Source organism: Brassica oleracea, chromosome C4 (assembly GCF_000695525.1).
Source record: "Brassica oleracea var. oleracea cultivar TO1000 chromosome C4, BOL, whole genome shotgun sequence".
Lineage (NCBI taxonomy): Eukaryota > Viridiplantae > Streptophyta > Magnoliopsida > Brassicales > Brassicaceae > Brassica > Brassica oleracea.
The window spans coordinates 42494272-42505693 of record NC_027751.1 but is presented as its reverse complement, the minus strand read 5'-3'; the positions used below and the strand labels follow the sequence as shown (position 1 = coordinate 42505693).

Below are 11422 nucleotides of genomic sequence, written 5' to 3'. Positions count from 1 at the left end.
GGTGATCTATCGTAATTAAGATTTTAACGCCAGCTTGCATAAAGCAAATAATGGCGGAGCAAATTGCCCATGATTTAAACGTGATTTGCAAGGACGAAATTGATTGATGATTGGGAAAAAGGAAACTTCTAATAACTTTGATATATTTTTTAATTACAAATTTGGTAAATTGATGGTAATAATACGTGATTTGTGAGGACTTGACTTTTGTATATAAGGAACGTAGATTAAGGTTCAAATTATTGTAATCAATTAATAATCGTGAACTTTCTTGAATTTGTTCAATTGCGATTGATAAAAGGAAGTTTGCATTAACTATTTACAATATTAAAGTAATTCTCGACTAAGATTGGAGCGCAAGTTATGTGTAATATTCGATTTAGTTACGGCCATTATTTTGAATCCATATGACCGACCCCATGGCGATTCCTTTTTAGTATAAATATACGGCTTCTATAATTTAGAAAACTCACCACACTTTTCTTCTCGACTTTGCTCATATCAAAACATTCTCTCAAGCAATCAAATGGCTAGCTTTAACTCTGTTTCCGATTTGAAACCATTCAAGACATTGTTTCTTTTATATTTTATTAGTCTATTGCTTATGTTTCGTTTTATTTTATATTTATAATTTATTTTATGCAAACAAATATACAATTTTAAACAAAAATTCCGCAACTTAATTTAGATTGACATACTAAATTTCGTCTAACCCTTACTTTATAACATATAGTATTTCTTGCTATGACTTTAACTTTTATTATGTCTACAAATTAAAAGTGATAATATTTTGAAATCTATTTACTCCGCGCAGGGCGCGGGTTATCACCTAATATATATTAATTGAGGATATTTTAAAAAGTTATAACCTGAATTTTGTAAAAATTAAAAACAACCCCATCCTATGTGACACTTGTGTATGCCTTCTAAATCATATTTCAAAGAATTTTAGAGCACCTTATATAAACTATAGTCTAAAAATTATACTCTCTAGCAAAATAATATTTCGCAGGCTATAGTTGGTCGCATATATCAAATCTTTATTATTTCGCAGGTTTTCCTTAAATAAAACCTACGGAATTACCTAATGTGAATAAAATATATATATAGAAATTAATGATTTTAAACAGACAATAAGGATCTGATAACAATCCGTATACTTTTTGTCATTTTTATTTATTTTTTTATTATTAGAATAAATTACGTAATTACATTAATCATATAATAAAAATCTAGATTTTTTTGTATATGTTGTATTTTGAATTTTTCAAAACGAGTATAAATTACTAAAACTGTTAAAAGTCTCACATAAACTTTTATGATCAAGGTTTAAATTTTATATATATATATATATATATATAAATACATATATATATATTTCATATCGTTTAAATTAAACTATACATCGTATGAAATTGTATACTTATATTTTGATATTTGCATTGAACATATATTGAAAAGTTAATATTTTAGTTTTGAAATCTTCTTTGTTTTTTAAATTATAAATTATTGAAATTATCCCACATTAAAAAAATTTGTTGGTGTAATCTTTTGTTACACAAATATGCAAATAATCATAAAATCATATGAGTAGAAACTTCATTTAACAAATATCCATATTAAAAGTGTACTATATATATATTAATATCATTTACATTTAATTCTATATCATATACGATAGAGAAGATTGATTGTTTTGATTTATTTACCCTAAAATGGTTGCGAATAAATAAGAGTGATAGTTTGATTTATATGCACACACCAATTTATTACATAATAGTAACTGATTTTTTAGTTATTTAATATATATACTTATTATTTTATTATTTCATAATATGCAGAAAAACATAAAATAAATAATAAATATAAAATATTTATTCTGCAAAATGTGCAGATAGTAACCTAAGGATGTATCTCTTTAATTATTTTAAATCATAAGCATTTTCTAAATCTCAGGTCAAAAAAACAAAGGAAATGAGAATAAACTTCAAAATCAATATTTATATCGAACAATAACCAAAATAAAAAAGAGAAAAATATTGAATATAAATAAGATTGGCATGTGAACGTAAACTTCTAATAACCATAATTAGTTTTTAAATTACTAAATCATGATATAAAACCGAGCTGACATAGTTTCATTGTAATCAAATAGACCCGAGATTTTTCAACCTTAACGTTAGGTTCTTATGCTGTAAGTGAATTTTTGACCTAAAATTTTATTAAAAATAGGACCAGCTCATCAATAAACAAATTATGTAATTAACAAAAAGTTAAAAAAAATTGTTTAAAGACCAAAATATTAATCCAATCAAGAATATAAATTTATTTTTCCGTATAATATTTTTCAAATAATTTTTATATAAGTTTATTCTGCGCAAGGCGCAAATTTTATCCTATCAGAAGAATTAATTGTTAATCTGGTACAAATTATATTTGTCAGTGATGGGGAATCCATACTTTACCTCAATTGATATCACTTTTGAAATTTATGTTTAAATGATAATTATTTTCAAAAAAATTTGAAGTTATTATGAAAAAGATAAAATTAATTATTTTAAATTATTATAAATGTTAAAAAAATTTAAATTAAAGTTTGGACCAGTCGTCACCTCACGTCTAATGTAATGTTGAACACAATTTTTTTTTTTTTTTCGAAACACATGTTGAACGCAACTTATTATCGCGAATTAACGCTTCAAACGTGGTCCATAGATTTGTTTCAAAGATCGTTTCATAGATCCACATGAATTTAAACTTCATCCTCTTCTTGACTCATAATTGGGTCTTACGAGTTGGCTCTCGAGTTTGACATCGAAGCTAAATATATGGGCTTTTATAGGCTCAAATACAGTTCGAGATCCACATGAATTTTAATTTTAACAAAAGAACTCACTACAATATAAGTCCATCCCTTTCATGTGGATCTCATGACTCAGCAAATTAATCGACTGGTTAAATATAACATTTGTAGGTGATTTTGCCACGAACTCATGACTCAGCATAGTTAATGACTGATTAAATATAAACTAATCCATATTCTCATTTTGAACTAGTCCAAGTTCTTGCGTCCGCACTAATCCAACATTAGCACTCTTCATTTTAATATATTTTTCTTACCATTAACGATAATGGTTTTTAATTAATGTTACTAAAAGTAAACGGGATAAAGTTTAATTTGTCCACTTGGTATAAACAAATCATCCTACTACTTAAACAATATATTCATCAACATAGTACTTTCCATTTTTAAATAGTATAAAGTAAATATACACGAATATTTTTGTATATCTTTGACTTATCATCGCCAATCAGCGTCTCCTTTTGCAACCCAAAATATTATCCGATGAATTGATCTGCTCGAGATTTTTTCCTCTTTTCCTGCATTTCTTAAAAAATAAATTAAAAGACAAAATCAAGAAGAGAAACATATAAATAAAAATATTCAGACAGTAATGAGAGGACTGGATAAGGTCGAGATATGGTGTAATAGCGACCACCGAACTTTCGGTACAACGACATAATCTGATTAAACGGAGACAGTAACCCGTAACGCCCGGCAAAGGTCCGAAAATAACGAATGTCTATCCGCCAGGTCAACAAGACCGTCAAAGTCGCCGTTAGCGTTTCCATATCTAGAACATGTGCGTCTACCCGTAGCCTCATAATACGTATAAACATACGTATTTTCAATAGCATTTAATACGACATTTGTCATTATAAATTTAATAAGAACTGATCCTTTCTCCATCTTTATTCCATTTTTCTCGATCGGTGGTGTTTGAGCTTTGAGCCAAGAGATCGTATCAGGAGAAAAAGATAGAAAGATTAGATGGAGGTCATGGTGGGTTCTCCGTTTGGAATCGGCATGGCGGCGTGCGTTAGAGATCGGACCGGTGTCTCGGCGCAGGATAAGACCGTACCGGCGGCGGCTCTGTTTTCGGCAGATGAACCTGGACGAGGTGGATCACCGATCGGGTTTGCTAGTCGGATCGGATTAAGGATGAATAGAAAATCGCCGGAGGAATCATCGGAGGATAGTTCGTCGTCGATCGGAGAGTGCAGCGAAAACGAGGAGGAAGAAGAAGACGACGCCGTTTCATTCCAGAGAGGAGGAGGAGGAGGAACACTTGTTTCGTTTACTTCCTCTTTAGAAGACTCTCTGCCGATTAAGTATGTTCTTGATCTTTTATGTTTTGTCTTTAGCCACCAATATTTAAGTTTTTATTTTTAAAACTTAGAGCACTCAGCTTGTATATATGATCTAATTTGACCTATTGAGTATTGTATTGAAACATGTAGTTTTTGTTTGGTTGAAAACTGAAGAAAACATGTTGGTTTGTTTTATTGTTTGTTTGTTCAGGAGAGGATTATCAAACCATTACGTAGGGAAATCAAAATCTTTTGGTAACTTAATGGAACAGACGAACATCAACGCAAAAGATCTTGAGAAAGGAGAGAATCCATTCAACAAGAGGAGGAGATTGCTTATTGCTAATAAGCTGAGAAGTAGAGGAAGATCCATGTCAGTTTCGAATTTCTATTCTTGGCAAAACCCTAATTCTGTGTCGTTACTTGCAATCCAAGAACACAATGAAGTGAATCATCATAATGATGATGACTATAAGAAAAATGAAGATGGTGATCGAACTATAAAGTTGTTGGAGAAGAGGAATATGTTGATGAAAAATAAGAGAGATTTGATGGCTCAGACTCAAAGTTGTTTCTGCCTTAGTAGTTTGCAAGAAGAAGAAGAAGATGATGATGATGATGATGATTATGAGGGTGGAGTTGATAAATGAGTGATTAATCAGTAACATGGTTTAGTGATACTTGTTCTTCAATTTGTTCTTCTCTTGTGAATTTGATTAGAGGAAGTTTCGGTGGTCACACAAGTGGTCGAAGATTTGATTTGTTAGAATATTATTATTTAATATTTATTAGTAGACTTTTTCCTATCTAGAAAGTACATTTTCTTCTTCATCTTGTTTGTGTCGATCATTCATTTTTTAATCATCTGAAATTAAATTACTGAACATGTTTACATGAACATTTCAACATCCCAGAGAAAAATAAACAAAGGAGATAAAACTCAAAACCAAACAAATAAACAGCACAAACACAATTCTTACTCGGAGATATTTACAAATCGAAAGTACGAAGAATCGCACAAGATATATTTATTCAGTGACCGTCAACAATATTAATAAGCACTAGGTCAAGCGGAATGAACATTATATATATAAATTATTTTAAATATTATAAGTTTATAGCATATTATGAAATAATAAATATATATTAAATAATTAAAAAGTCATTATCTACTACTTATATAATTAAATTGGTGCGAACATATAATAAATCTATTTGATATGATATATAATTAAATTTAAATGATAGTTATATATATATGGTATATGTTAATATTAATATTTATTAGATGATACTTTTTGCTCATATTTTTTTTATCATTTGTATCTGTTATAGCAAAAAGTCTAAATTAGTGACAATAAAATTTTCACTGTGGGAATAGTGGTTTAAGTAATTTATAATATTTTAAAAAATTAAGTTGTCAATATTTTTTCAAATTTTTCATCAAAAAAATGTTCAAAGTAAATTTCAAAATTACGATATTTATGTATTTTATATGGCATATAGTTTAATTTAAAATGATACATATATTTATATATCTTTTTTTTATACTTATTAAATGAGACTTTCAACTTATATTTTTTTTCAATTATTTGTATTATGTCATAACAAAAATTTTAAATCATAGATCACAAAATTTGAATGTAAAACTTTTAACAGTTTTAGTAATTTATACTCGTTTTTAAAAATTCAAAATATAATATATAAATAATTTTTTTTTTAATTTTTATTATATAGTTACTATGATTGTTTAATTTATTTTAATAGCTTAAAATTAAAAAAAATATAATTATAATACACACTTATTTTTATCAAATCTTTATTATTCAAAATCATTAATTGTCATATATACTTTAGCCACATTAAGTAATTCTGTAATCTTATTTAAGGAAATAATGAATCACATTAATAATGTATTTATTATGGTTTAATAAAAAGCTTATTATATATTTAAATGGACCAACTTATTTTTCTAAAGATTCTAAGAATCATTGTATTGATGATACGTGACTAAAAAAAATGTTGCAATGCTTCACAAATAATATACTGGGGATTATCAAGTGTATAATAGGATAAGTTAGGAGATTGTCCACATACGCTAGAGTGATGTTGTGCCAACTATTTAAAACATAATTCATCTTTTTCAGTTATTCAGGGAACAGCTTTTAGCAGTGAAAACATGTTTCGGAAGAAAGAGCAAAGTATTACATAAATCTCAGGGAAATTTTTGAAAGCAATAAAGACCTGTTCAACAAATATCTGGATGTCCAAATTTTAGCAAAATTAAATAAATCTCTGGATGTCATAATTATTGGTTGATTAAGTTAATTAATTTAGTTAATGTAATTTATCTAAAACAAACAAAAGTTTTATAAAATTTATATATTTACTTATAGACATACTTAAAATTAGGGAATAAGAAACATATTTTTTTTTAAAATAAGTAATCATTATATAAATATTTGTTTGACTCTATTATATTTTAAATAAAATAAAATTGAAATAGTTAAACCAAATAAGAAAAAAACTACAAAGACATTGATGATTTAATATTTTTTCCAAATCGATGAAATTAAAATATAAAAACAGTAATAACAAAACCCAAACTATTTTTTTTTTTTTAAATATTATATTAAAATTATTGTTTTTGTACATGGTTGATACAATAGCAAATATTAGCGGGTCCAACAACTAAATGGCTTACGAGAAAAACATTTATTTATCTTTGTCGTTATTGGGAAAAAAAACCATAAAGGTATAAACCATCTTAAACTGTTATGTAGTACTAAATTTTACTTTGCTTAAAATACCGGTACAATTAAAAATGGAAAACAATGAACCCGACTGTACCAAATACGAACGAATAAAAGGAAATACAAAAGTGGCAGAAGATTACTTTCAAAAGCTTTATTCTTCTCAAAGTATTGACCCAGCTCTGTATCAAGAAGTGTTTTCTGGCTTTGACAAAAAAGTGACCGCTGACATGAACAATGATCTAACCCGGAGGATTACAGAAGAGGGAGTTCAAGCTGCTCTTTTTGACATTGGACCTCACAGAGCACCAGGACCCGGTGGATTCTCAGCAGTGTTTTACCACAAAATTTGGGAACATCTTAAGCCAGAGATTATTAAAGAAGTTAATGATTTTTTTGACAGAGGGAATTTTGATCAACAACACAACCACACAAATCTGTGTCTCATACCAAAAGTATACCCACCATCAGGTATGAAGGAATTCAGACCAATAGCCTTATGTAATGTATCATATAAGATCATATGAAAGGTATTGGTAAACCGACTGAAAAAGCACTTGGATCATATTATCTCTGAAAATCAGAATGTTTTCATACCGAACAGACTTATTTCAGATAATATAGTAGTGGCGCATGAGATGTTCCATTGTCTGAAGGCACGGAAAAGGCAATCTAAATCATAAATGGCAGTTAAAACATACATCAAGAAGGCGTATGACAGATTAGAGTGGGGCTTTCTAGAAGAAGTTATGAGACATATGGGATTTGAGAATGTTTAGATACAGTGGATAATGAGCTGTGTAACTACAGTCAAGTACTCAGTACTTATCAATGGATCACCCGAAGGTTTCATTGTGCCAGAAAGAGGACTTAGACAAGGAGATCCATTGTCTCCTTACCTGTTTATACTCTGTGCTGAAGTACTATTTCATCTGATGAATAAGGCTATGGCAGATAGGTCTTTACTAGGCATCAAAGTCTCAAATCAAGCCCCTGCTGTAAATCATCTAGTGTTCGCTGATGATTCACTCTTCTTCTCCATGGCTAATGTGAAGGCAGCAAAGAAACTGGAAGAGATCTTCAAGACATATGAAGCGGTATCAGGCAATCAATCGCAGTAAGTCATCAATTACGTTTGGAAAAAGGATTTCTCCTGAGGTTAGAACAAGAATGAGAAATATTCTGGATATTCATAATGAATGAGGTATTGGAAAGTATTTGGGACTGTCTGAGCAGTTTGGTTTAAAGAAGACAGAGATGTTTAACTACATTGTTGATAGAGTGAAGAAAGTAGCTCAGAGTTGGAAGCAACGGCATCTATCACCAGGAGGAAAAGAGGTTCTGTTAAAAGCAGTGGCTTTGGCGATGCTCATATTCTCGATGAATATTTTCAAACTGGCTAAAGAGATATGTGAGGAGATAAACAAAGTGCTAGCTCAGTTTTGGTGGGGGTCATGAGAAAACAAAGGATTTCATTGGTTTGCTTGGAAACGTGTATGTGTACCCAAGAGGGAAAGAGGCTTAGAATTCAGAGATTTGGAAGTGTTCAATCAAGCTTTACTTGGTAAACAAGTTTGGAGGATCATGCAACACCCAAATTGCTTAATGTCTAGAATTTTGAGAGCAAGATATTTCCCTGATGGAAATATATTAACGGCAACTCTTAAGAGGAAGGCCTCATATGCATGGAGATCAATACTACATGGGAGGGACTTAATCACGAAAGGTCTAACATTCATAGTAGGAGATGGATCAACAACTAATATGTGGACTGACCCGTGGATCCCTGATCATCCACCACGCCCACCGAGACCTTGTTCTAAAGGTATTCAAGATGAAAAGGCCAACACTTATTTTAATGCAATGGGAAGTGATTGGAATGAGGAAAGGCTCAGACAATTTGTGGTTCCAGAAGATGTAGACCGAATATTAGCTCTCAAGATAAGTTCAAAAGCAGTTAATGATCTAGTTGGTTGGCATTATAATGATGAGATCTATACAGTGAAGTCAGGTTATTGGTTGGGAACACACCTTCCTGATAATAACAATCCAGAACCGATACCAGGGGATCCTCAACTAAAGCATAAGATTTGGAGGACAAAGTTACCAGCGAAGATAAAACATTTTCTCTGGAGGATCCTCTCAAAAGGTCTTGCAACAGGAAGTAATCTTAAAAGAAGGCATGTGATACAAGATGATCAGTGTAGGAGATGTTGCCAGGCTGAAGAAACAAAAGATCATCTTTTCTTTGACTGCGATTATGCTAAACGTATTTGGAGAGCTTCAGGTTTTATGAATTTGGCAGTTATGGGACAGCAAGCAACAATAGAAGAAAAGATAGAAGCATGTCTATCAAGCTGTTCATCTATAAGATTAGCTCATTTTCAAGAACTCCATATATGGATTCTATGGAGACTATGGAAGAGCCGCAATGTCCTTGTCTTTCAGCAGAAGCAATTGAACTGGAAGTCTGTTATGAATATGCATGTAATGATGCTTCTGAGTGGAAACAGACAGGAGCAAGACAAGTAACTCAAGGAGGTCAGAACGGTAAAAGACAAGGCTTTCGAAGAGAAGGAAAATTGATACGACCCCCGAAGGACTGGATCAAAGTGTAACACGGATGGATCCTTTACGAATATAGGAATACAGAGTACTGCTGGATGGATTGTCAGAGATGAGAATGGTGTGTATAAAGGAGCAGCTCAAGCTACTGGTAAAAGAGTTACGAACCCGTTAGAGAGTGAGCTACAAGGCATACTAATGGCTCTACAACATTGTTGGGCATTGAGATTTCGTAAAATCATACTGGAAAATGATTGCAACAAAGCAATTGATATACTCAATGGTAAAACATTACATTTCAGTCTCTATAACTGGATCAGAGAGATCAGATGGTGGGTAATGAGATTTGATGCAGTGAGTTTCCAATGGTCTCCAAGAGAAGCAAACAAGTGTGCTGATAAACTAGCGAGAAGTAGACTCCCACAAACAAAAGTTTTTGTGTTTCATAATTATGTACCTATGTTTTTATCAAATCTTCTGCATGAAGATTATGTAAACTCAAGTTCTAATTAATAATAAAGTATGATGTTATAAAAAAAAAAAAGAAGGAAATACAAAATTAAACTAAATGACCGTTATAGATTCTTACAAGAAAAGGAAATAATAAGAGAGGTAAAAAGGGAAAATGAAGATTGGCATTGACGCGTTGAATGTTACAATCTTTTCTTTATAAATACAAACAAAAATCCATTCATTCATTCATTCATTCACCAACACACTTTTCTTCTTTCACAACACCCACTCTCTGTTACGACACAATCTCTAATCTCTCTCTGTGTTACGACACAATATCTAACGACTCATCTCCGACTTTGTTGTGTTGTTCAAATTCAAGGAAGAAGATGGAAACTAGCTCACTCAAAGTAGAAATCAGTGCACAGGTAACGTCTCAAGGTCTGTCCTTAGGGTTATTAAACTCTGTCTTGATTAGTCAATGTCGGGAAATCGAAGAGTTTCTCGTAGACGAGAGTGACGATGGTAACATAACGAGTCTCGGCTCTTACCCCGATTCTTCTGTTCGTGCCCAACTAATCAACTATCGCTTCTCAGGTTCAAAGACTTCGAACCAACCACAGTTCATCAGCAAATCAAGACCCGCTTCAACGACCCGGTCTTGTCCCGACTTATCACCGATCAGATTGTTCTCGAATCACAACGGAAAGACTTGCCGCAAGGGCCCCTGTTGATCACCGTATTCGTCAAATTTACAAAAAAAGAGTACATAGTGGCGCCATTTAGTTCTGCTCCTTGGACGACAGCGAAAGTAGAAGGATCTTGTGCGATTCGTCTTGAGGATATGTCGGAACAAGAAGCCCTATGCCAACCGCCTGGATGTGTGCATATGTTTCATGAAGATTGCTTGACCCAATAGTTGAATCGACATGACTCTTGTCCTCTCTGTTGACAATCCACTAACCCTTTAACCAGCAAACAGAGTGAAGCTTTGGACAAGTTATGAGAGGGTTTCAAGTAATGATCCGTGTGTTGGAAGTCTCGTTAGGGTTTCTATTAATGTTTGGCTCAATTAGGGTTTCATTTCTCTTTTTTTTTTTTTTTGTATTGATCTCGTTAATTTTGTTGGTAAAAAGTATAATTTTTAATGAAATTGAAATTAGTTCACATTAATTCTCGTCTTAAAACTCAAAAAATTTCATTGCTAGTTTGTACCAAAACACAATTAAAAAAATACAAAACCTTGGTGCAGTACACTTTCATGTCGACATCTCTTCATAAAAAAAAACTGAATGATTAACATGATCTCAGAAACATTTAGCAGTATATTACTCCCTCCGTTTCTAAATATAAATAGTTTGTTTTGTTGTAATTAGAGAGTTTAAAGACTGAATATTTCTATGTTATTATTAATGATCAAGGGAGTTCCTTTATATAAGGATTACATGAAGAAGATGAATGGAAAATATTCAAAACCTAAACTCACTAGGATTAGGAAA

General features: G+C 31.4%; 1 protein-coding gene across 1 annotated transcript; it reads left to right on the top strand.

The window, feature by feature from the left end:
• Positions 1–3545: 3545 nt before the first annotated feature.
• On the top strand, positions 3546–4918 carry LOC106337501. The gene is made up of 2 exons (XM_013776610.1): positions 3546–4173; positions 4364–4918. The coding sequence occupies exons 1-2, from the start codon at positions 3833–3835 to the stop codon at positions 4800–4802; spliced, it is 780 nt and encodes a 259-aa protein (XP_013632064.1). The 5' UTR covers positions 3546–3832; the 3' UTR covers positions 4803–4918.
• Positions 4919–11422: the final 6504 nt, after the last annotated feature.